Source organism: Pseudonaja textilis, chromosome 2 (assembly GCF_049901715.1).
Source record: "Pseudonaja textilis isolate UNSWEBS1 chromosome 2, rPseTex1.2, whole genome shotgun sequence".
NCBI lineage: Eukaryota > Metazoa > Chordata > Lepidosauria > Squamata > Elapidae > Pseudonaja > Pseudonaja textilis.
The window spans coordinates 52,722,795-52,750,425 of record NC_141991.1 but is presented as its reverse complement, the minus strand read 5'-3'; the positions used below and the strand labels follow the sequence as shown (position 1 = coordinate 52,750,425).

The 27,631-nt window shown below is 34.9% G+C and overlaps 1 protein-coding gene across 9 annotated transcripts in view; it reads right to left on the bottom strand.

Moving 5' to 3' along the window:
* The window catches only part of WNK2 (WNK lysine deficient protein kinase 2), a 105,193-nt gene that overhangs the window by 15,204 nt on the left and 62,358 nt on the right, over positions 1 to 27,631 (bottom strand). For 5 of the 9 annotated variants that reach the window (XM_087923891.1, XM_087923892.1, XM_087923887.1 and 2 more), the window contains 14 exons: positions 24,622 to 24,787; positions 24,425 to 24,541; positions 23,566 to 23,733; positions 23,171 to 23,216; positions 22,109 to 22,225; positions 18,914 to 19,903; positions 16,769 to 16,822; positions 15,852 to 15,904; positions 15,074 to 15,693; positions 11,955 to 12,163; positions 11,076 to 11,291; positions 9,921 to 10,019; positions 5,282 to 5,326; positions 3,737 to 3,996 (listed from right to left, as the gene is read on the bottom strand). In XM_087923891.1, coding sequence (XP_087780017.1) covers positions 3,737 to 3,996; positions 5,282 to 5,326; positions 9,921 to 10,019; positions 11,076 to 11,291; positions 11,955 to 12,163; positions 15,074 to 15,693; positions 15,852 to 15,904; positions 16,769 to 16,822; positions 18,914 to 19,903; positions 22,109 to 22,225; positions 23,171 to 23,216; positions 23,566 to 23,733; positions 24,425 to 24,541; positions 24,622 to 24,787 — 3,160 coding nt within the window. Of the gene's footprint in view, positions 1 to 1,449; positions 3,997 to 5,281; positions 5,327 to 9,920; positions 10,020 to 11,075; positions 11,292 to 11,954; positions 12,164 to 15,073; positions 15,694 to 15,851; positions 15,905 to 16,768; positions 16,823 to 18,913; positions 19,904 to 22,108; positions 22,226 to 23,170; positions 23,217 to 23,565; positions 23,734 to 24,424; positions 24,542 to 24,621; positions 24,788 to 27,631 lie in introns of those variants that run through there. The other 4 variants (XM_026720902.2, XM_087923889.1, XM_087923894.1 and 1 more) reach the window with 4 other exon arrangements.

The window sequence follows — 27,631 nt, the reverse complement described above, 5'->3', positions numbered from 1 at the left end:
GCTGGAATCTCCATATGTACGCACTTTATTTTTCAAACTACTTATGTCTGACTTAATGCAACTAGAATTATGCTACCAACTGTATGCAAATTTTGTAGAAATCAATTGGCCACAAACATTATTTCTGGCTTACAATCAGTAGCCACTGTCAGTGGGCAGGGCCTGAGATCTGCAAAGGTGTTGAATATGGATTTCTGTATTCATATATGTATCTGTAGTATTTATATAATGTAACTATCCCTGATCTATGAATTTCATCCATGAGTTATTTTTTCATATGGTTAATGTGCACATGTCTACATCACAGTGCTCCAATGCTCATGATTGATGCAAATATCATTTTGTGAATGGGATATTAATCTGTATCTGAGACAACCAGATATGTCTGAAGAATGTGGCCTTTTATCATTCATAAAAGAAAACTTCAGAATCTTGAGGTGCTTGCTTCATTTTGTTTATTCTCAACACTACGCTCCCATTCAAAATATAAAATGCTACTCAAATATTATGCTACCCCTAAGATAACACAGGTAGTCCCCACTTATGATTAGTTTTCAAAGTTGTGGGCATTGCAGCATCCCATTGTAATTCAGGTATTTGGCAACCAGCACACCTGTATGACAATTGCAATATCTCGTGGTCATGATTGCCATCTGCAATCTTCACAGCTGGCTTCTAACAAGCAAAATCAACAAGGAACCCAACCTGAGGTCACAAGTCATGGTCATATGACATTGCTTTTAATGACTTGCGATTCACTTAATGACTGTTGCCCGAATTGATGTTGTAAACCTGTGTGGTCATGTGACTCTTCATTTTACAACCTCATCATTTAGCAATGGAGTTGCTGGTCTCATGCTTCGTAAGTGTGGACTACAGATACCTGTAAATCCAAACCACTGAATTTCTACAAGCCTATATTTACTTTGCATTTATTTCCCCCCCATTTTTCAGTCACGTGGAAGTCCGTATCTTACCCAACTAGCTCCACTCATGCTTGTGTGTGTGTCCACACACTCATCATATATATTTTGTTTACATTAATCCATCAATCAAGGAAATTGCCTCCAGAAGCTCAAAATGCTATATTCTTACTTTTTGTTTCAACAGGTATTACTTATTAGGGTAAGTAATATTAGTTAAATGTCCCCATTGATGAACTCATGAGATAGTATGAGTTACATTCTACACATATTCCATTAGATGCCAAGAACAGTGAGCTACAGTAGCCCCTTTTGTGCATGACTGATGTCAAAAACAAAAGGACACATCCCTGTTGGCTGATGTTCATGCTTTTCAGCCAGGTTGAGAAATCATGTCCTTTAATGTAGAAGTTCCTGGTGCAAATGAAGCAAGGAAAAGTACATTCTGTTTAGGCACAAGGTCGGGGAATGGGGAGGAAGTGTGAGCTGTACCGTTTTAGATATCAAATAAAACAGGACAAGAGAATTCTTGTAAGATTTTATGAAACTGATCCAAGAGCTTTTTCAAATAAAATATACAAAGTTTTTTTTTTCTTAGAGAAAAGGATGATGCTAAAAGGAACAGAGCCATTTGCTGAATAAAAATAACATATGTAGTATTTATAGTGAATGGTAAGGAAAAGAATAGTACATTTGCATTGAAACAGCATGCAGTCAACTTTTGTGAATAGATTTGCTTGCACAGCAATTATGTGCACATATATATATTGTAAGAATGTACAAAACCCGGTAATAAAAATTCTGTCTTTCTCTGGTACAGTACTTTTCAGCTTTTTCTTTTTCTTAGATCTCACTAGAATACAGACATTCTTTGGAAATGCTTGGCACCACTTTATCAAAATCCTGACTGTATCAGGGAGTAAATGGGAGGGTCGGTTCAATTGTAACTATGGTTGCTGAAGGGTTACTCTCAGTTGGGCCCAGGCTTGGGAACTGCAAGCCTACTTCTTCCATTTGACTAGTTGACTGACAAGGGAATAAAAACAAACATAGAAAACTCTCTCTGAGTGGGTTTCATAATTTTTAGAACCTTTGTGTTATTATAGTGTTTTTGTATTGACTGATCTCCCAGATGTGTGTGTATTGGCGCTTCAGAGCTGTAACAAAACAATAATGTCAACACATATACTTTTTGTTTTCCGAAATGGAAGCTGTGTAGTATTCAAAAAGAGCATCATCCATGTTTCTGGCAACTTTTCTTGTTGCTAAGGCAGACTGCTGCATTTGATTCCATTCTTTTTCTACTTTCAATCAACAGTACAATCTATATATTTTAATATGAAATATCCTAAGCCTGTGAAGTCACACTATGTAAATGAAACTTTTAATTAAAAATTATGATTTAAAGAAAAGTTTAAGTGTCCTTGTTTCTATGAATTTAATTGTTTTAATGAAAGACATCTATCTGCTCATGGATAAACATGAATACATCCCTGTCCTTCCAATGTCTTTTGTTTTCTGTTATTCTAACTTAACAGAAAAGTTATTTACTGCTTTTTAGATTCTGTGGTAGTAAAAAAAAGCAACAATAATCTGCCAAGGGCGTCCAAGATTAAAGAATAAACTCTAGGAAGGTAGCAAACCAGTTGATACTTGATAACACTAATTAAATGTTTCTCCTCCTTTTCAGATATATTAATTATGCTTCTCCTCTATGGAACAGAAAATATACAAATTTTTGCATAAATACAAATAAATAAATAAATAAGTACACTTCCCTGATTCAATGGCCCTAGCACATTATTTATGACTTGGTCAATCCAGATGTTTACAGTGCTGCCAGTGGGCTTGCCCCATTCTTAAATACTAAAGAGGATGGATCTAATTTATATTCGATTTCAAATACCACCAAGCTTCAAAAAGTATTGGAGCAGCCTTGCTTGCAATAACTGTGTTTGAATTCTGTAGGTGGGAAAGGGAAGGGAAGGGAGATGATAATTGGTTCAAGCCAAAATATTATGGCTTTAGTTTTGCATATATGTATATTTTACATGAATTCAGAAATTCATAAGGTTGAAGATGATAAGCTATAGCACTGAAAATGAATAATGGAAGTATGGTGAAGTGAATACATTATACCCATCTTTTTCTTTAAGCCACTCTGGTATATTTAAATATATTTCTTTATATGAAATTTAATGCATTTATTCAATTCAAAGTGATTATTTACAGTGAAATCTGAAGCATTTTATCAAGAAGTCCCTACTGTACTTAGTCAGACTTGATTGGTATTCATTCTTCAAACTAAAAATTCAAGACACTGAACTAAAGGGGACTTAATTTGAATAAATTTATGTAGGATCATATTGACAGTTGTCACTACTCTGTTCTAAAATTGGACTATTGGCAGAGTCACTTGCAAAACCCACTAGCAGCTGCCAATATACCAACTATGGAATTAATATTTTTGGGGAAAATATATAAAATAAACTTCATTGACGTTATTTGAAATTATTTAAGACAAGCAATATTTGATTGCCAGTGAACATATTGCTGATTATAAATTTCCACAATTTTCAATTTGCAAAAAGTTATATACTGAACCATACATATGTTGTCAAGCTCAAGTCCAAGTTGATAAAAAAAAAAAATTCTTAAGTTATTTTTAGTAGTCAATGAATTGAAATGGATTTTATATGGAATATGCTTTTTCTTTAAAAAAAAAAAAGCTTATGTCCTGCTCCAAACATCAGTTTTGCAATGGCTTTCAGACCCAAAGTAAAACGTAATGCTCTTCAAGGAGTGCCACTTACTCCACAGGTCTCATTCTGTGTCTGCATGGGATTAGCCTTGGACTCCATGTCTTGCCGTTTTTGATTCTGTTTAAGTTGATTTAAGGATGGCTTTGCTTGTACAGTTCCCATGGTTTTGTTTGTCCATTGATCCACCAATTTGTGGAGATCATCTGTAAAGGTTCCTTTCTTGTTGTTACTGTTGTTGGCTTGTACCTGAACCTGTATTGTTGTTTGTGGTAGAGGATCTGGATATGCTACAAGGCTGTTTGCTGAAGATCCTAAGACATCATGGAAAGGTAAGAATCAATTATACGTACATATAAGACATGTATTTTCTTTTGAGTGTATGTATTACAATTATGTTTAATCGATCAGCTTCTTCTTCTGAAGAACATTTTTTTGCTTCAAAAATGGCCCTCCAGTAGTGTGAACACATGTTTAAATATGTATTCAGAGGGATTTTAGTTTTGTTATTCAGAGTATTAGTTTAGTTAGGATAAATTATATCTTCTTTCCTCACAGAAGCCTGTTTATTTTTTTTAGTCATAATTGGCTAAAAAAAATCTTTGCAGCCAATTAAATTTTTATATTTCTTCAGAATTCTCAAGTACCTCCTTACTCTGTTCTGAACTGAAATGTACTTTGAGATTTGACTGATCTTTTCCTTCTTTTTTAAAAAAATCACTTTCAAGATGATAGTAATGAATGACACAAGTGGTCATAATTTGAAAGACTACAAACATGGCAACTAAATCTATTCAATCTAATTATAAAAATATTTATACATACATCCTGAAACTGGGGCAACTGTTGTTGAAATCTTTACTCAAAATAAGTTGCGGTAGAGGCATTAAAACCAATTAAGTAGCAAAGGAAAATAAAGCAGTACTGACAATTGACCAATGAGTCCAAAAATAATCTTTTCCCAATTATCTCAAAAGCGTGTATCCTAATTTCAAAATGACCAAAATTTGAAGCAGAAAAGTTCAAAGTTGTATTGAAACGGTATTACATACAATGAGCTAACGTACTAGATGACTATTTCTACATTATGAATGTACAGAATGAGCAACACTATTAGCATTTTTTCACTTACACAAAATCTTATGCCTTTCTTTAAAACTTCTCGTGCATTGAACTAATGTGAATTCTTATGCTTGTTGAAAAATAGAACAGTGAAAGTGCTCCCCCCAATTTATACTTCAGCCACTGTTCAGTACTTCAAGCATTTCAACAGAGGAGAGGAACTATTAAACTGTATTAGTCAGCCAGCCACAGAAGAACATTATAAGGAAGCCGAGTTAATTAGCAAGCATATGACTCAGCTTTATTTCATTAAAATACACATGTACATACTGAAATTATGATGATCTTGCAACAGGCATGCACCCCAAAAAAGCACAGACATGCAAAGCTATGTTTAATTCATAAGCAGCATAATTTAAATGCCATCATCAATGCAGTCTGCTGTTAAATAAACCACTAGATTACATTTAAACAAAGCAGCCCATGCTCAAAAATAAATACCAAAAAGCCAAAAATAAAAGAGAGAGGGATAGTTACTACTACTGTGATCTTTGCCTAGACATAGTCGTTTCAGGGTGGACCCTACAAGGTAAATGATACAAGATATATAGAGTTAGGTAAGACTAAAAAGGGAAAAATAAAAGACTCTGATGGACAGTCTTCTGCATTTTTAAACAATAAAAAATAACCATTATGCAAGAAGGAACAGACAGAAAGTCAGCAGTTCAGGTGTAAAAGAAGAAATAATGGGGCTGCTCAAAGCCTATAGAAATTTACTGATACGAAAAATAAAACACTGCAGATTTTTAAATTGGCTCCTACAATTTTCATTACATAGAGTAATATTTCTAATCAATGTTGCTTCTAAATCAGTTCCTATTCTGTATGCCCAGTAAATGAAATACCTCTGATTTCTCTCAGTTAATGATAAAAATAAGAATAGATTGGCAGCAAGAACTTCCTATTTCAGGTTTTAGAGCCAGTTCGGCAGAACTAAGGCACATCAAATTGAAAGTATATATTGAAATGAAAGACTTCATCTTGATCTTATCATCAAACTGCATTTGGACGCTTACAGCTCTATTGTATAGGAGATAGTATTTCCTATCATTCTTTATTATTTATTTGATGAGCTGGCTAGAAAAATCCTACTGCTTGGTTAAGAATATTCAGTTGAATCCAATGCAGTGTTAACAACAGGATACAAAGACAAAATAAGGAGATATGTTTATTCTGACAGAAAGTCAGCAGGAAGGTTATTAATTGGTCTAGCTCTAGCTGGTTTAAAATTTTCTTTTTCTGTTTTATTTATCTAACTTACCTACTTTGCCTTTATAATATTGCGAAGATGTCATGGGGGTATTATTCATTGTTAGGTGCATGTTGGTACTGCTGTCCACCATGATTAATCAAGTGGTTTCTGATATGGTAGAAAGATTACCCATCTTTGCATGCAAACACAACCGAAATCATTCCAAACTTTGATAGCAATGCATGTATATGTATGTGTACATGTCTATACTTATCTATCCCAATGGTATTGAGTGCTACACATGACAATCTTTCAAACAGAAAGAAAAACCACATTTTACCTCACTAAGTCTTATGCTGAATATTTTATTCTAATTTTAGCCAAGGGAGAGACCTTCACCATGATATTATCACACAAATGCTGCATCCTAGATACTAAAATGTCAGGATGCAAGTGCATATCAGCTGTATATCTTCTCAGCTGTTTTGTCATTTTGGCATTATAGCTCTTTACTGTAGATGCTGCTGGCTCTTGCTACACTGTCTACATTCAATCTACCTATTGGTAGATTGAATCAATCACATAGGAATAGCAGATTCCATAATGTGTGTGCACATCAACAAGGTACTTATTTTAGTGCCAGAACAATAAAATCTGACTAGATTAATTGATGTCTGCTGATATGAACATAAATTGGACCTAGCTCCAAATAAATGTTTACATTAGTTATTATACTTCATGTGGGAATCAAAAGGCTGTAGTGAACAGCATTCTATAATGTAAATGTGATATCTCCATAATAAATGTCCCAAAAGAAAATCAGTTGATATCCTTCCTTCCTTCCTTCCTTCCTTTATCACCAAATTCTTTTATTTTAGTTTAGACCTTTTTGGAGAGAGGGTCACAGTCAGTGATGAGACCATGCCTAAATTTAACATATTTTCCTATGTTTTAATTTTTCAGTGGATTCTTCTGATAATTTCTTGCTATAACAATATGCAATTGTGTTTTTGTTTATATACTAGACAGTAAATCCTTAACCATCTTATTGAAAATAAATAACCACCAACATGACCTGTTACCTTTGTACTTTGTGCTGTCTTTAAAGTAAGTACTATACAACAACTTAGTTTTAAGAGAACATAGAGCCAAGATGGTCATATAATTAGGTTTTATGTACAGATTTAAATACTATTTTTTTAAAAAAGAGAACAGCTTCTACTCAAACTACTATAAATTAAGTATTTTTTCTAGAAATATTTTTCCACATTTTAAAAGATTTCTTAAATTTCTTATGTGCAACTTTGGTTTTAACTTTCTAAAGTAACCTACAGAATTATATTCCTTCTACATGTGCCCATAAACTGTAAGGAGAACATTGTCATGACTTTGCTGGTTCACCAGAAGTCAATTGGAATCCCATCCCAATAAAATTCAATGACTCATCATTTTGTAACACATAAAGCAATTAATAATTTTACCGCTAAGGGATAAAAGTTCACCTTTTAGTATTTTCCTGTAATCTGTGAGATTCTTAATAACAACTGGAAGATTCCTATACTTACAAGAGGAACAGAATACACATAGTCCTCAACTTATGACCACAATTGAGCCCAAAACTTCTGTTGTTAAGTGAATTTCACAATCTTTCTTGCCATAATTGTTACGTTAGTTGGTTGTTAAGTGAATCTGGCTTTCCCATTGACTTTGCTCATCAGAAGGTCACAAAAGTTAGTCACATGACTTCAGGACACTGCTATCGTCATAAATGTGAGTTGGGTGCCAAGCACCTGAATTTTGATCATGTGACCATGGGGATGCTACACCGGTCATAAGTGTGAAAAATGGTCATAAATCAATTTTTTCACTGCCGTTATAATTTCAAACGGTCATTAAATGAATTGTTGTAAGTCGAGGACTACCTGTAGAACAGTTCCTCGGCTATCTTTGACCATATTGGTCTACAAAGCCAATGCAATTAATAACATTGGTACCATAACATTAACAATTGCTCTGTAGAGCTTAGCTGTCAAAAACAACTGAATGTATCATTCCGAACATACTTATACTGGAAAGAGTCTTATATTGAGTCAGATCATTGGCTCCTGTTAGCCAGTATGATAGATAGTGAATAAATGCCCGCAAATATCAATAGCAAGTACAATAGCACTTAGACTTATATACCACTTCACAGTGCTTCACAGCCCTAAGTGGTTTATAGAGTCAGCATATTGCCCCCAACAATCTGGGTCCTCATTTTACCCACCTCGGAAGGATGGAAGGCTGAGTCAACCTTGAGCCTGTGGGATCTGAACTACCAAATTGCAGGCAGCCGATAGTCAGCAGAAGTAGCTGCTGTACTGCATTCTAACCACTGCGCCACTCTTGTAGCACTAATTGTCCCAGGTTCTAGGGAAGAACTTCACCAGTTCTCCTTGCAATTGCCAGACGCTGAACTTGGATCTTCTGCATATATGTCATGCATGTACCACACAGAACCATCAGATAAGTTTTATATGCCAAATAATTAAAAAATATTATATTTCTTTATCTTGAAATTATAACTGAAATTTAATATTATGATTTTCATATACAAAGATGTTTATGAATACTTAAAAGCCCTTTCATTAAGCCTAAAAATGTTGACATTATTTTATTGAAAATGGAGAGCAAGAAGGATAGATTTTAAGTAGCTTTGTGCCTTTGATTTGTACCCTTGTAATAATGATAGAGATGTATAGTTCCAATGATAAAAGTTTGATGAAAATGAATACTGAATTTGCTGAATGTTAACTAAATATAAATACCTCTATATATTGGCACTATTTTATCTTATTTGTAACCATGGCCTAGATTTTTTTCATTAGTACAATATAGCCTTATTGTACCAAAATATCCCAAAGTAATTTGCCTTATAATAAGCATTTGTTTTACAAAAGCAAACTTAAAAATAAATATTTGTGACAACTGGTTGAATAGCCAATTCGTATAATCATACAATCAAGAACAGTCTAGTTTTAGTTGCATCTGGACATGATATCAATAGACTATTCTGAGAGTGGCGTTAGGAATTTTAATTTATTCTGTGCTTTGATGAACTGCTTGTTGACTTCATCTCTGAGGTCACATAAGGTCATAATAAAAATTAACTGAGTAAAGTGCTCCAGCTAGGTGAATGTCTAATAAAAGCCATATTGTACTGTGTGATAACCTAACAATCACATTTAAAAAAATTCATTTAAAGTAATCCAAAAGTACACAATGTGAGGGGAAATGCTGCCTAGAAAAGATGGTGTTAAAGAGCTAGCAGGAGCATTTCTCAGCATTTCTACATGCAAGGGACAGGAGAAATAACATAATAACAACAATAACAACAACAAAGTGGATATAAACAGTACTGTATATTGTTTGAATACAGCCCTTGTGCAGACGTTCTACCCTTCAGTGACCTTCTAGAATTGTATCAGCTTGCTACATGCATGTCTTCATAGTCCAAGCATGTGTGAAAGAGACCATTCGTCTACAGAAGCCTGGGTTTCGATTTGGTATCACCGGAATCAGGACAGCAGACATTTATAACTGTCACATTGCAAATTAAAAATTACTCCAACGCAAAATCACAGAAAGATACGTCCAGGATAAGAATTTACCATAAGACTATAGAATAAATTGATGAGATCTTCCACACATGCTTTTGATACCCAGGCATGAGCCAAAAGCAGTGTTCAAAAGCTTTCCATATGAAACAAAATAAATTAAATTAAGATGATTACTTTAAAAAAAAAGGGAGGGGGGGGGGGAAGTGATTGTCTACAAGAAGGGGCTTCCTGCCAAGCATATTAGATAAATTGATGAAAATGAGTTTTGAAAAAGATGACAAAAGAAAGATGGGCTGTGATAAAATACAAAAGAACAAATACAAACAGATGGACAAAGACACAGGTCCACTGAGGAATCTGGTACGAGGTTTGCTACTAGATTTATAGGTCACTCTCTCAGACGTTTGGTGGAAAACCGTCCAGCCTGCAAATGAATATAAAGGGAAGAAAACAAAGACACTTATAAAGTACAAATAGCTGTGATTAGATGTCACCATCAGTCATATCAGCTTTGTTAGTTAATCATCCACACCTCCATTTTAACCTTGCCCCAGAGGAGTAAGTTCATTGGCTATAAGCAAAAGGGTGTGAAAACAACAGCAGAAGAAAATAGATATTTTATAGGATTAGTTGGGCAGAACATGCAAAACCAGAGGTGACCATTTATAATCATCCCAACACTTTGCAGCGGTGTAAGGACTCTACTGCTACCATACCATGATGAAGCTATGCCATGAGAGGTAACAGTGCTACTACTGAATGTAGTAGACTTTCTAATGAAGCTAAAATTTATGCCATGCGCTTAAAGAGTAATTATTTCTGAATTACATTTTTGCAGGCCAATACAGTTTAATCCGAAAAGTTCTGTATCTGCAGGAAATGATGGGGACTTAAGAGAACCAAAGAATAGGAAGCAAAATAAAAAAGGAGTCAGCTTCCCTGTTGCAAATATTTTCAATCTACAGTGGACAATTTTACTGATTTTTTTAAAGTGCTCTATACTCTACTGGTTCTTCCTTAACATTAACTGCATTTTGTATTTGTACTCTACTGATTTTCCTCTCATGGCTCATTTTCAAAATGAACACCAGGAAGTGAGACACCTACCCTTTGCACGGTCAGTGAAATTGCTGTTAGACTTACATCAACAACTTTTCTAATTGTATCACAATTAGCATCATTTCTACAGGCTTTGAATCAGTATGCTGAGCAGATGTTTCTTGGTGAGGTTGGGCTGGACATTCTCTCTAGCTAAACCTACCTCACAGGTTGATGTTGTGAGGAAAAAATGGAGCCCAGAGTGCTATATATACCACCATGAGGTCCTGGAGGAAAGGTGGTTTAAAAATCTAATCAGTATATCAAGTAAAAAGAAAGCTTTAAACTTCCTTTTCTCACTTTAACACATGTTTTGTTCCCCTGTGGAAAAACGACTGTTTTAAGCATAGAGTAAAAGAGGACTCTGAAGATATAAAATCACCTTGGCCAGAATTTCCACGGATATCACCTCCTTCAGAAGCTACTCCAGAGCAAATGTCAGAGGATAATGAAGCCTTGACAGAGCAAGGTTGCTGAGTCTGAACTGAGCTGTCAAGTATGGCTGATGTGGACACAGTCAGTCCTCTTGCTTCAGCAGAGTCTGCTTGAGCTCTAGTGCTTCCCTTAGCCAAAGGGTCTTTATGCTCTGATATATTGCCTAAACAGGATGTATGCAAAAGTCATTAAGCTGAAAGCAATAAAAGAATCTGAAACCATAATCTGAAGAAAATTTAAAATATTCTGAAGTTTTTTTCATTGACCCAAATCCACACATTAAGAAAACCAGCTGCAGAGAATCAACCATTCCTATACATTTTCATTTATATATATATAAAAATCAATAATGGCTATAGTTTTGCCATATCCATAGTGTAGCATCAATGTCTCCAATGCAATGTTCACGGATACTAATATTGGTGACTCAGTCGAATCCATGTTGCACCTAATTTTATTTATTCTGATTTTTTTTTAAGAATGAAAGGAAAAGCTTTTATATTGCAAAGTAATGCACCAAACTCAAGAATCACCCTAAAAATGTTTTGGACATTCTAAATAAATGAGACATAATCATAGAAAATAAAAATGAAAGGAACTTACATCAAATGTTTAATATGGTTTTGCTAAGTTGTGTTTAATGGTTCAACCTAATTTAATTCCCCTCCCCATGAAAGCAAAGGACAAATAAAGCCATCTTTACCCCCTTTCCTTTGATTGAACAATACAACTGCAAAGAACAAGAATGAAACCCCAAGAAAATAATCGACAATTTCAAATATTCACTGCATGTATGTTAAAAGGAAACTATCACTTTTAAACATACTTGTACTTGATGTTTTGAGCTGCTGGACAACGGGGTTTAGCAATTTCCCAGTTTTTAATTTGTGCTTGCTTGTTCTTCTTCGGCGGCCACTTGGTGGAGCAGAATGAAGGAATCCGACATTGGGTGGTAGTGGTTTTCCCAGACGAACGTACAAAGCTTCTATTTCTTTTTTCTGTTGTGACTGCAACTCAGTAATCTCCCTCATGTGTCTGAAGAATAAACATGAAAACACTGAAAGAAAGTAACTCTTAAATTAAGATATCTCTATTTCTAAGAACATATCTTAGAATATGCATTTTTGTTACATCATTATCAAATACTTTTTTTAAAAAAAAATTACATTGCAGGAGATAAATTTCAAAATGAAGATTGGTGGCTTTCACCATGGCTTATAGTCCTAATATGAAAACCATCTCTATGATGAAAAAGAAGGCACATTTGTGCAAGCTTATGAATCATTCAGGAAGAGTGAGGAAGCCAGCATATATATTTTAAGAAGTTGCATGATCAAAACAATGAGAACAGCAAATTGTTTTGACAGCCAAGTGCTAAATATAGTGAAAGGACCAGCATGAAACAGCAAAAAGATTCAAGAAAAGGTTACACCACACAAGATGAAGAATAAGAATATACAGAGGTTTTTGGTAGAGGAACCAGAAGAACAATCTACCTTACTACAAATTTATTTTTTTAAAAGGTAGCAATGGAACAGCACAAAATGCAATAGTTACAGGAAATGCCTACTTCATTCAAATGCAATATGGTCAATGAGTAAGGAATAAAGAAACTCAGAAAAAAAATAGTTACATGAAAAACTGTAACAAGAACCAGAAGACTAGAGACCTTTGAATTTGGCCCTGAGAATACTGATAAATTTGTTTCAAGCATTAGTATTAGAGGATGTTGTCTTATCAAGAGGCAGTACTTTGATTGGGTTCAGAAGCTAAACACCTGGGTTGTACTTGAATGAAAAATCCAAAGATAATGTGAAGGTTGTGAGCTAGACTGTGAAGTCCCAGGCTTGTACACTATATCTCCCACCGCCACCCGCAAAAGCAATGGGAAATCACTTCGGTATTTCTGTTAAGAAAACAATATGACCATATGTGCCATCAGCAGTCCAGTTCAACTCAGAAGAGACTTTGCCATTAAAGACAAACAATAAATAATAATCATTTATTAATATATAATTAATTTAGAATTTATCAAAATTAATAAAGATTAATATTCAGCCAAATCAATCAAAACGTGCTATACTTGGATGTCCGAAAATACAAATGAACTGAAATTCTACTAAGAAAAGTGAAAGAAATAGGACTAAAATTAAATAGAGTCAAGTCACGTCTAATGACAATAGGTTAAGCAACTAATCTAAAAATTGACACTAATGATAGCATTTACCTTTTAGGATCAACTATCAGCAATTAACAGTAAAGAAATCAGCAATAAAGAAATATGCCATAGATCGGCAGTTGACAGGGTATCAATGAAGGCCTTGCAAAAGATACTTTGGATATGATATGCCTGCACCGACAACATTCAGAATGATACAGGCAATATTTTTCTTTATGTCACTCCATGGAAACAAACAACAACAACAAAAGGATTTTGAAGAAGTAAAACAGAAAGAATAATATTCAATTTTGGTGTTGAAAAGGACCCAAGAACGGGAGTCAAAAAACAAAGAAACAGATCATAGGACAAATCAATACAGAGTCACACTCAATGCGTATTATGGAAAGACTCAGCTGTCTTGAGAAGCCCGTAATGCTGGGAAAGAAGGAATGAAAGAGAACAACCAAGAGCATGGTGGATGGATTCAATTGTGGCAGTAAAAGTTTTATAAGATTTTTAGGAGCCAGCATGAAGACAGGTCATCCCAAAGCTTTATCTATGCTGTTGCTAAGAGATCACACCAACTAAATGATAACAGTCAAAAAACAAAACAGGAGATTAATATAGTAACAAAAAAAAAGAAATTAATAAAATGCATAACAACAATATGTACAAACAGCAGAAAAACAGTATGCAGATATTTTCCATGTAAAGCCTGGAGTCTTATGCAATCACATAGTGATACTTATGTAACATATATCCATAAATTGTTTATGGACAAACTGTTCACAATAAGAAAGAATTCATCTCTTCAAGCTAATCCATAAGTTTAATTAACAAGGGTATTATTTCTTCAAAATGCCATTGGTGATGCACAGGTTAGTGCAACAGAACAGATGATGTGAGATGGAGAGGATGTTGGAAAAGTAACTGGACGAAATAAAAGTTCAATATAGAAGTTGGAATTCCAATAACATGGAGCTTTATTCATCTCTCTCTCTATAAACCAAGGTCCCTGTTTTGTCTATATGTCGCTCTAATTTAATCCGAGACCATACTTTTCTTCCAGGCGGGGCAGTGAGATGGGCAATGTATACATTTAATATAAATAACTAAAGATAAAGAGCCTGGGAATTATCTAGTCCAAAGACTCTTTCACTGAGACTGGTTTACCAATACTTTAATCAACGAATTCTCAAATAAGCCTCAGTGGAGGCAATATTAATTTCCAATCAAAGAAGAACAAGACAATAGAAGGAACAAAACATTACTCTTAAGACTGGGTTGTCTCAAGAGTCCATGTGTCTTCTATAGACAAAGCATACCTTTGTCCTAAATAACTTTACTGTATCTATTGCCACTTCAATTAGCAAAACAAATTATATTGCCGAAAGTATTTTTGGCTCAACTAACACTATCTTTTATTTGATTTTTCCAAGGGATAAATGATTGAAAAAAAGATTCCTAAGTATATTATGTCCTTGCTCGATGTGAATACATTTATTTTGCAGTTCTGAAGGGAATTAAAATGCTGTTGGGGAATAAAGCCACTTTTGTCTTGTAATATACAAAATCCAATTTTTCTTTAGTGCAGAATGTTGCTTTTATCAACAAAATGAGAACAAAAACAGGGAAAGAATATTGTACATCAAATGAATGAAAGAACTTGAAATAAATGCTTTCAAAAGAAAAGAACAAATGACAAAAGATGTCGAAGTGAATTTGGATAAGCTGCTCAAACACATATGCACAAAAAAACTTGTTTGGATAAAACGGAAACATACTTTTCTCTCAGGTTCTGCAATTCTTTTTTCATGTCTGCATCTTCAAACTCAGAGTCATTGTCACTACTCACGTATGATGACTGAGAATGGAAAGAAGTTACGTTGATAGTTGGGATTTTTGATCCATGACCATTTGGAGAATTAAGGCCCTGTGAACTTGACTTTACTGACTTTTGCAGAATACATGAAGTCTTTTTAATGTTATCGTTTCCCAGTCTACTGCTCTGAGGAGACAATGGAGATGCAACTTGTTTTCCTGGAAGAGATTCGTCTCCAGAATCACTGGAATCCTTTCCATAAAGGATATCAAAAGAGGAAGCTGTCTGCACACGGCGCAGAGATGACTTTATATCAGGGCTAGAAGGCTGATTGTCCAGATAAACATCTGGAGGTGCAGAATACCTCAAGGAATGCACAGATGATAAAGTTAATTCATCCTGAGTGCTGATCACAGAAAATCTGCCTATAGTTTTTGCTGGTGTTTCTGCTTCTTTGACATTGGAATCTATAGAGCCATCTTTTTGAGATTTGTTTCCCTTTTCAGGTAATACATTGACATTTTCCTTTTCATTCCTCTTAGCAATGTCCTTCTGGTCTGCTGTAAGTGAAGAAGAAACAACCTGAAATAACAAATGGAAGAAAGGCTTAGTTGGTTTATGTCTGACCTGCTTTTAAACATTATTTTTATAGAAATTAATAGTGGCCTTCATTAGCTGCAATTGTCTGAGGAATGAGATAAGATGTAGGGGGTAAAAAAACCAATATAAGATCACAGTACCTGAGTGTATCCTGATGTTAGGATAGTAGGTGAACTGACATTTGCATCTTGACCTGTTTAAAATATTGGAAACAAACAAAAAAGAAAACATGCATATATCTGGATTGGTAAATTTTAGAGCAAGGCAAAAGTTAAATATGCAAAATTCTTATTTAATAAAATCCTCAAAAGCCACAACTCTAGTTACACTGTTGTATTCAAGACTACAGGTCAGATATATATGAATTAAACATAAATCATGCTGTTATGGTAGATCCAATGCTTGATATCATCGCTTGATATGACATAAAGATTATAATTCAATTAGCTGAGCATTCTATGCAATGTCTAATATAATCTATTAAGAAGGCTTAAAGAAAATAGAATATTTCTTACAATCATTCAGTAAAATAATGTTGAAATATGCATTACAGAAAAATGATACATGATCTTCATAAAAAAAAGTGACATTTCAATTTTTTCTACTTAAAATTAGTTCAGAAAAAAAATGTCCCCCTGCTTTCCACATATACAATAGGGAACAAACATCACAGTTTCCTAATTTGCCCATTGGATTTTCCTGGATAAAATTACTTGAATAATACATGTATACAAATATGTAAAAGATACATCATGTTGTTTAAGCATGTAAGTTATATGGTTTGGCTTCCCCACCATAAGTAAAAGCATTACTTATATAGCATTCATATTTAACCTATTTCATATATTAAAATTATCATAAATTTCCATACATAAATTTCCATGAGAATTATACATTAAATTTTATTTTGAAATTACTACATTTTGCATTGCTATGTGGTACACGCATTCACTAATTCCTAGTTTTCTTAATCAATATATCTAATAACCTACTACATGTTTCTTGTTCATATGGATATTTAGAAAGAAAAATGGACATTAAAGTTATTCTCTACTACCTGCTTTGTTTATTTCTGAATGCTGGATCCCGGTACAAGTAACATCAGATTGTTCTACCTATAAGCAAAAGCATAACAATTTAAATTAATCTTTCAAAGTTATAATCTGTGTAGAAATATATAAACTCTAAAATTATTTTTATATTTCATCTTAAAGCAAATCACTCTTAAGTCACTGATTTGCATTTCACATTTCACTGTTTGGAAGCTTCATTCCCTTCTGACACCACATGGTTAATGTTTAATATATTAGATTATTATACTGTCCCTCTTCCTGTTTTTATTACTTTGAGTTCACAGTACTGTAGAGTAGTCTTCGCAAAAGGAAGGGAGTCAATTTTCCCTTTCCCTTTTATTTTGGGGGTGGACTTCACTCACATGTTCCTAGCTCATAATGTACCACATATGGTTATGTTAAAATCAGGGAAAACAGGAAGTAGTACATTTATTTGATTTCTAAAGTGCCACAACCACATAGCTCTTGGCAGTATAAGAATAATTGCAAACTTAGTTAAAAAAATTACACGGACACATATGAGTACACACACATATTTGTATGCATAATTTACTTTGGCTCTAGGATTAATTTACATAATGATTTCATTTTTGACATATATCCAGGATATAATTGAGAAAAAAACTTTTATGTTTGACATGTCCAAGACATATAGGAAATCCTCGCTACAACAGTTCATTTAGTGGCTGTTCAAAGTTACAACAGCATTGAAAAAGTGACTTATGATTTATTACTTTAACACTCAGCACAGTTGCAGCATTCCCCCATGATCAGGTCATCAAAATTCAGATGCTTCGCAATTGACCCGTATTTATGATGGATGCAATGTCCTGGGTCATGTGATCACCTTTTGTGACTTTCTGACAAGCAAAGTCAAGGGAAAAACCAGATTCACTTAACAACTGTGTTACTAACTTAACAATTATAGTGATTCACCTAACAACTGTTGCAAGGTAGGTCATAAAATGGGGCAACTTGCTTAACAAATGTCTCACTCAGTAACAGAAATTTTGGGCTCAATTGTGGGCGTAAGTCAAGGGGTATCTGTATTACTTTTTACCAGGTCCACGCTGTTCCAACTTTGATTAAAAATTGCCAAATATTCAAATAAGTTTCTTTCCCTTCTTGTTTGAATTTTTTTATGTCATGTTGAAAATGATCATAAGTATGGATTACAATAGCTGAGCCATTAAATTATTAAAAATGTTCAGCAATATACTCATATCTAAAGAACTTTTCCATGTAGACCAGTATGTGTTCCAAATAGTTGGAAGTCTCATTCTTTTGACTGGAACTGGAAGGTAATATTGAAGTCCTTTTCTGAAAGAAGAAATTTTTTCTTCACAACTCTACAGAACACCAATGAATTGGAACACCTAACAAATACTAGTAGGAAGTATTTTATCAGAAGAACTGAGAAGTTTTGAGAAGTTAGCATAATAATAGAATAAACTTAATAGAATAAAGCTTGGGTTAGGTTTTTGAAATGGGAGAGAAGGAAAGTTTATATAATTTTGTTTCAACTGGTATAAACTCTAGCAAAGTTTATGCTTTTTCACTCATGAAGGACATTTTTATCGAGTGTATTTTGGAATCCAGTGTTAAAAATCACGTATTTGGCTACTAAATGTGACATAAAATGACTGGCCTCCATCCACATCAGATCTAGTAAAGCCAAAGTGAGAAAAGACCAACTTTAAAGTGAAAAAGGAAATTCTGCCATGATAGATATTTTTTACTCAGGTCAATAAAATAAATAAGACTATGAGTCCCGATTCACCCTTATTTACTTATTTTGCATGGGGTTCTTAATATCTTTTAGTTTAAGATATTAAAATTGATTGAATAACCCTGAGTTCAAAGAAGTGTCAATGTAAATAAAGATATTATTATGAATGTGATGAGTTTTAAGTAAGGGGCATCTGATTTCTTTTTTTAATGAAGTTTTTGTAAACATGGAAGATTTACTCTCTTTTTTTTGAAAATGGAAGAAATCTTTAAAGGTTCTTTTAATATCTCAGTACTGACAGTTTGGCCCTTAGAAGTCAGCAACAGGACCAATGTTGAAAATATCTATTAGAACTACAGCAGTTTTAATAGGCATCCACATGACTTTTAAATGGTTTGACTTGCCAGAATTGGAGAGGGTTGATCTTCAGCCACATGAGCATCCAAGCCAACTCCAGGAATTTTCAAATCTAACACAAGTGCAGGCAAAGGTGCCAGATTAAATTCACCATCCACTTGGTCTGGTGTTGCTGCTGAAGCAGATGATGTTGGAATATACTCTTGATACAGCAGGTTGCGAAGTTTCTCGTCCAAACTTTTTATTGTGTTGTCAGTGAAATCAACTCTTGGTGGCCCTTCACCATCTGATTCTACCATACAAGGTGGCTGAGGTGCAGTCATAGCCGAGCCAGTGGATACCACTGGCTGGGACTGGGTTGGCATATGCAATTGAGATACAGCTGTTGAGAGGTGAGGAGGACTTGAAAGTTGAGATGTTGCTGAAACTGGAAGTTCAGAGACTGCAGGCATGGGAGGTATCTGGTCTACAAAAGAATGTGGTATCTGGCCAAGCTGAGTATTATCTGACAAACTGGGGGTTTGGGTTGAAGATTGAAGTTCCAAAACAGGAACATCAGCGCTGACAGGGAAAGAATTTTCTGTTGTCTGCACAGGAGTAGACTGAAATGGTTTTGGCAGTCCAGCTGTGCTGTGTTCATGTTCTATATTGGGAAAGCAAGTTTTCTCATCTTTCTTTTGTACTGTGTGCTGTGAGGTTTTTAGAGGGACCTTATCCTCAAAATGTTCTTCAGATGTAGCTGCAGTATGGGCAGGGGTGTCTGACTGACTGGCTAAGACTGGTTGTGGCAAAGGGCATTCTAACTGACTTGTACTTTCAGCAATTTTTTCTAGTGTGGTTGAAGCTAACATTGGATGGACCTCTGAAAGGGAAGTTAATGAAGATTGTACAGAAACTTGTGTTAAAGAAGAAGGAGGAGTTCCTCTGGGACACTCATTGGAGCCAAGTTGATTAGAAATATGTGGATAAGCTAAGCTTGTTTGTTTTTCTGTCACTGCAGAGCTCTGTTGCTGATCATCCAACAGCTCCAGACCTATAAACAACAAAAGCAAAAGGATGTTTCTGAATTCGGAAAATGACTTCGTAAAATCTAAATACTTATACAAAGACTTCAACAAGCATTGAGCATTAGACATTTTTCCAAAGAAATTAAGAAAGATGAAATATTTTCTCAGCTAAATTATTTTAGATCGAACAATTATACATGCTTAATTGCACTGAGTGTGACAGCTCATCCTAGTGATTTTTTCTAATACAGCTCTACTGCACTATATTGGCTATTTACTATAATAACTGTCCCATTTTAACCAACTGGAAAATCAAAATTAATATCAAGGCATTCAGTGTACTACATAAAACCTTAAAAGTCATTTATGTGACAAGAACTTCAATTACATCTACATATCTAAAACAAAACTGATTCAGGGTAATGTCCATAAATGTGTACTATTTGCAGAAAGGTTATGACACTTATTTTCACAATGAAGTGATTCTGCCAATTATTTCAATCTTCATAGTTATTAAATAATTGAAAAAAATATTTTCTTCTAAAACAGCAGTTCTCAAAATGCAGTACCCAGACTGTTGCAAATATTTGATACCCTTCAAGGGGTCCAACAAGATAAAAATTAATTTCATAATAAACATGGATATTTTTGCCATTTTTACTCATTCTATCATGAACATATAATTGACTTTTCTAGAATCTACATGCTATAGGATGACACTATCACTTCGATAACTAATGGAGTGTGGTTGTGTGTTCATGTATTTTTTTAAAGTATTTTCTAAACTAGAAGGTTTGGGAGATAAATATGTGCATTTTCAGAATTAATTTTGTTCTCAGTACTTCTGTGTTTGTAACTAGCTATCTTCAATTAATTAATTAGTTTGTTTGTTTGTAGTCCATCTTGCTGCCCAATATTATTATGGTTGATCACATAATAAGCCAGATATTTAGACTGGATTTGACATTTTTGTCCATTTATCAAATCCTTCCCAAGGATCAAAGGGAGGTAGGTGTTGTTGTTTAATAATGTTCATTGTTGCTGCATTGTTGCAGGATGTAAGCTGTTCCAAACAAAGTTGCCTTTTGCAATTGATTGATGATGGTTTGTCAGTGATGATGGTGTTCAAGTGATGCTCCAGATGTTTTAGAATTGCACACAAGACACCTATTACTATTGGAATTATTCAGGTATTCCTTTGTCATTTTGTTCCTCAGCTTTTCTTTCATCCATTCAGCATTTGATCTTAGCATGCTGATCTTATTTCCCAACCTGTTCTTCAATTTTGGTGGTGGACTGATCAATGCAAAAATATTTTAATAGAACTTTAAGTGGCAATACAATTATATTTTTAAAGGTGCTCTGCTAGAACTTGCTGTAGAGTTGCATGGACCAGACAGATGTTGATTTCTTTAGGTAGAATGGGAGCAACTTAAATTTTTTGTGCACCCACTTTTGCCCAACCCATAGTTTAATAACTATTTTTATGTGGAACTGCATTCATCCTGAATGCATACACCTTCATTTTGACAATATGACTCACACAGAGTAGCTGTAGCCAAAAGTGTGGTGGTGTAATTGCAGCTGGCGCACCAGCTGCAATCCTTTCTGAGCCAGATTCACACTTACATCCTGTTTTCACCCCTTTCATGTGAATATGCCCTTGAAACACTGTAAAGGTATGGAAGGTGGCAGATAGATTGTAAACTTGGGGTCTCATTAGTTCAAACTTGTACACAGAGGATAATTTGTGCAATTGTGTTAATCTCTAAAATTCTAAAAATTCAAAATTTTATTATCTGAAGAACTGTCTCTCCCATTATGATTTGTGCAGTTTTCTGAAGAAGAAACCTTCTGAAGATGTCTCTCTTTCTAAGGCAATTAGCAGAGGTCCTTCATCTGCAAATATCCCAAGAATTACATTTTATCCTTAGTCTTCTATAACATCTTTTTCATGAGACTTTTAATTTTTGATTACTTTCAACTTTGAGTATAATATATAACTTTTTAATACATTGCATACTAATCACTATTAGCCATACAGATAGTTCTTTATTTACAATGGCAGTTGAGTCCAGAATTGTGTAAGCATCCACTTGAGAAAAAAAATGAAGCATGTATATATACTTGCATAAATTAATGAATGTGTTTGTACATATTTTTCCTTGTTTCCTACCCCTTAAAAGTAGCTTGAAAATTATTTTTTAAAAATATCAAAACCTCACATATACCTGGGGCTTCAGACTGCTTTGTACTTTGAGGTGCATGAGATGAGAATTCTGGTACTTCGTCAGCTTGATTTTCCACAACGGGACAAATGATAAACCAACGTTTCCCAGTATGCAGAACTAAAGACAGGAAACATTAAAATGATGAAACATTTGTACCAACAATTAGCCAAAGATCCCTTACTGCATACTGTATTGCATTACATTGCATAATGTAATATAATGTGATACTGTCAGTGTTCCAAGTAACGCACCCATTGAAATCAGAACTCCGAGGCAGGTAGATTCCTCAAAGAACATATTTATTGGATACATCATACAGCACAGCTAATGAAAAGCAACTCAAAAAGTTCCCACAGTTTTCACCTAATTAAAAGAGCAAAAGTTCCCCCTCCCAGATGTCACCAGTCACATTGTCCAATGAATATAGTTGGCAGGTTGCTTGGTCTCCTCCTTCAACAGCCATCTGTTAAGATGACCTTGGTTCCCACCGGAAAACTTTCTGTTGTGACAGTTAGTCGTCTATCTACTTCCCCTCTCCCTTTCCTTTCTCATGGCTGATGGCAACCATGAGGCAGATGGCTTCAGCCAGGTTTGCTTCAGAGTTGACAGATACCTCATTTAAAAATAACGTCTGTTAATAAAACAAATGAAGATTAATGACTGAAGTTCATCCTGGGAGATTAACGCTTGAAGTCCAATATGTAAAGCTATTCATAGGCTTTGTTAAGTTTCACATTTTATTTTCCGCCAAGGCTCTTCTCACAGCCATTGGCTCAGAACAATGAAAAAGCATCTCTGAAGAAATGCAGTGTCACAGCAAATTAGCGTGTTCAGTGCAGTGACTATTGGCTGGCTGACTTTGACACAATCTTAAAATATGTCATTAGTATAATTAAGTATTAACTTACAGCAGTGTTTCTCAACCTCAACAATTTCTAAGATGTGTGAAATTTACTTCCTGTCTGGGAGAATTTGCAGAGTTGAAGCTCACACATCTTACAAGTTGTTAAGGTTGAGATATGCTGCCTTCATATAGATGCATATTCAAACAAACACTTTTACCGTTCTGTTGGTAGACGGGTGTTCTTGCATGGGATTGGCGATTCTCCTATTTAAAATGAAAGAAGAATGTTACTAAAGGATGTCAAAGTATTGCCATTTGGAATCTGCTCAAATTCATCACCAAAAAGCCCAAAATTCTAGCATAAATATAATTAAATACTTCTTCGCATGCTAGCTAATGGGAGTAATGTGTTGGACTACAAGTCCCATCATTCCAATCCATCCCAAACAGGCATGGTTTATTTCGCTGTGGATGGTGGGAGTTGTAATCCATAACTTCTGGAGGACATAAGTAAGTTATGTTAAACATTTATTGTTTGAAAAGTTTATTGTTTGAAACATTTAGCAGTTGAAACATTAAATATTATATTTATTTTATTGTTTTTTTTAAATACCTCATTGATTTCAAGCTTGTAGGTATCTTGCTGAGGGCTGACGCCTTGATCAGAACTTCGCTCCCCTTCAGTATCTTCACTAAGCATATCTTCTGCCTTGTCAATAATTTCTTTCAGTTGCTCAATAAATATCTCTTTCTCAGTTGGCAGTATAAATTCATTTTCAACCTATATGAATAGACAAAAAATATTTTTTTTAAACTTGAATCATGAAGGCGATTAAATTGCTTTGATTTTACTAGAGCCAATTAATTGAGACAACGGATTGTTACCAATAAATCAGAAGGCTATAATTGCACAGCAAGTGTTTCAGATAACAAATATTAAAAGTAGTGGTTCACCTATTGTTTGTTAAAGTAACAACTATTCTAAACTAATTCCCAGGGATGGGATTCTACCAGTTTGGCCCTGTTCTATAGAACCGGTAGCTTCCAAAGAGGAGCTGACACCAACCCGGTTTGCTGTGATGATCTTCAGGTTTTCTGTTTGGCCCCACCTACCCGCCCGGGTTCTAGGCTGTACTTTATTCCCTGCTTTTTCCTCCTAAGTTGCTTTGCATGGCACAGCTGAGTGCCGCTCGTCAGCAGGAGAAGGTGAATATTTGCCAGAGCTGGTAATTTGTAAATAGTGTGCAAAGCATGCACTCACCGAACTGGTTATGCTGGTAGGATTCCACCCCTGCTAATTCCCCTTTGCCTAGACTAACAGGAACATTAGTCAGAAATTAATTTTACTTAAACAGTTAATTTCCAAAACACTGGAAATATTTTTGCAACTATACAAATAGTACTATCATGCAATTTATGAAACTGAAATGTCAATATTATTTTAATATTCTTAAACCAAGAAAAGATCCTACCATATATGTAGCAATTTCCTCTGGAGCATCACCATCTAAATCAAATTTAAAAGTGACCATTTTGTGATTGTGTGTTTCTAGTTGGCATTCCACCATCTTATCCCCTGTATTGCACACCTGTAAAAAGAACCAAAGAGCCATTGTATTTAATACCTTAAAATTGATGGGTCAAAACTAGGGAAAAGAAGTAGTCTTACATTTAAAATGGTAAGCTTGGGCCTATTGGATTTTTCCTGGCGTGAACGAGCACGTGCTGATTTTTTGTGTTTCTTTGAAGGTTTTCCTTCTTGTTTCCCACCTCCACTTGTTCCTTCAAAACTGTCACTCATCTCTTTTCCAGAAGCAATATCAGGACTCCTATAACTTTTGTAGTAAGATGACAAAGCAGGATTAAAACAAGACAAAACATTATTAGCATACAGACCTACTTTAAAAGCCCACAAAGAACACTAATTTATCAGACATTTATCAGCAAAGATTGACCTTATCCAACATCATAATGATGCTAGATAAAAGAGAGGTTTTTAAATAATTATATAATTTATACAATTTTACTACATACATGCAAGAATCTGGGAATAATGGCTTTTATAAAGTAACTTACATAAACTAAAGTAAAATGTAATGGGCACAAATTTAATCAAACTTCTATTGAAACCACTAATGTTAACAATTTTTTAAAAAAACTGATTCAGTTTCTCCAGAATTCTAGATCTGTAGAAAAGGAAATAATGATTTCTCCCTATTTGAAATATCTCTGGTACCTTCCATAAAAGTGTTCTAAAGAAATGAGTGGAAGAGTGGTGGCCTTTGTTCTTTGAAGGAAGTACTATGCAAAATATAGTTTCAATGTTCTTAAAGAGTTGGCCCCAGTCTCTGTTTAAACTACTTGTTTCATCAATGGAAAGTTCTTCCTTAAACTGAAATGTTTCTCCTAAAGTTCCCACCAAGTTTCACCCATGCAGCTGTCTCTAGAATCATTCATGGAGAGAAAGCCTTTTCCTTCCACAAGAGATTTTTGATTTAGCCGAGAAATTCAACTAACTGAATGGGGAAACACATGTTAATAGATTCTTCCTTTCTGCTATAGATCTCTGTGTCTCAAAACATTTTTTTAGAAATGGTGTTGAGATTTTGTAGAAGGCTTTCAGGCTGTCTGAAAAACAGCTTCCTTACTATTTCTTATTTCCCATGCAAAAAGGGATGTGCAGCCACGAAGGATGATAATTATGCAGCAGTACATACTATTTTTAATTTGAAGGAGAAATGACAGTATTCAGTTTTATAGTCAGATACTGCATATCCATCAGTTTAATTTTATGTATCCATCAGGAGAAGAGGAAAAAGAGAGGTGATTCTTGAAAGAAGAAGGGACAATAACATCTATTATGATGTTTGTTCTCAAACTATTAACTGTTGATGAAGTAAGGCCAAGAACAACAATGAAGGTTCATTTAGACCTATAATTATTGAAAAGATTGACCTAAACAAAAAAGAAGACCATCAGTAAAATTTATTGACTTGATTGCAATAACAGTGATGGATATATTAAACTATATTGATAGACCTGAAGAATTCAACATAGTGACTAAATTAGTAGACCAGCAAAATACTGTGGACATAATATATTTAGATTTCAGCAAGGCATTCAACAAAGTAGACCACAACCTACTTCTTAGTAAGCTAGAAAAACGTGGAATAGATAGCACTACCACTAGATGGAATCGCAACTGGCTGACGAACTGTACTCAATGAATAGTCCTTAATGGGTCTAAGTCTACATGGAAGGAAGGAAGCAGTGGGGTGCTCCAAGGTTTTGCCTTAGGCCCACTTTTCAATATTTTCATTAATGACTTAGATGAGGGAATAGAAGGGGAACTTACCAAATTTGCAGATGATACTAAGCTGGCAGGAATAGCTAACACCCAAGAAGATAAACTCAAGATCCAGATAGATCTTGACAGACTAGAACACTGGGCCATATCTAACAAAATGAAATTCAATCTAGAGAAAATTAAAAGTCCTACACTTAGGCAAGAAAAACCAAAAGTACACATATAGACTGGGTGAAACCAGGCTCAATAGCAGTAACTGTGAGAGGGATCTTGGAGTCTTAGTGGACAACCAGCTAAATTGGAGCCAGCAGTGTGCAGCAGCAGCCAAAAAAGCTAATGCAATCCTAAGTTGCATTAACAGAGGATACAATCAAGATCAAGGGAGGTACTAATACCACTCTATAAAACCTTAGTAAGACCACACCTAGAGTACTGCATCCAGTTTTGGTCACCACATTATAAAAAAGATGTTGAGACTCTAGAAAAAGTACAGAGAAGACCAACCAGGATGATTAGGGGACTGGAGACTAAAACATATGAAGAACGGTTACAGAAACTGGGCATGTCTAGTCTAGTGAAGAGAAGGACCAGGGGCAACATGATAACAGTATTCCAATATTGAGGGGCTGCCACAGAGAGGAAGGGGTCAAGCTATTTTCTAAAGTGTCCATCAACAACCAAAGACAGACAGTGGGATGGAGCATGCAGGCGGGTTGCAGCCATCCCACACTTCCAATGAGCCAGATCACATGCCTCCTTTCCCATGCCAAACAAGATAAGTTCAAGATCCAGATGGATCTTGATAGGCTTGAACACTGGGCCGTATCTAACAAAATGAAATTCAATCTAGAGAAAATTAAAAGTCCTACACTTAGGCAAGAAAAACCAAAAGTACACATATAGACTGGGTGAAACCAGGCTCAATAGCAGTAACTGTGAGAGGGATCTTGGAGTCTTAGTGGACAACCAGCTAAATAGGAGCCAGCAATGTGCAGCAGCAGCCAAAAAAGTTAATGCAATCCTAAGCTGCATTAACAGAGGATACAAGCAAGATCAATACCACTCTATAAAACATTAGTAAGACCATACACAGTTTTGTTCACTACATTATAAAAAAGATGTTGAGACTCTAGAAAAAGTACAAAGAACAACAACCAGGATGATTAGGGGTCTAGAGACTAAATCATATGAAGAATGGTTATAGGAACTGGGCATGGCTAGTCTAGTGAAGAGGGGAGACATGATAGCAGTCTTCCAATATTTGAGGGGCTGCCACAGAGAGGAATGGGTCAAGCTATTTTCTAAAGCGTATGTAGGCCAGACAAGGAATAATGGATGGAAACTGGAGAAGGAGAGATTTAACCTGGAAATA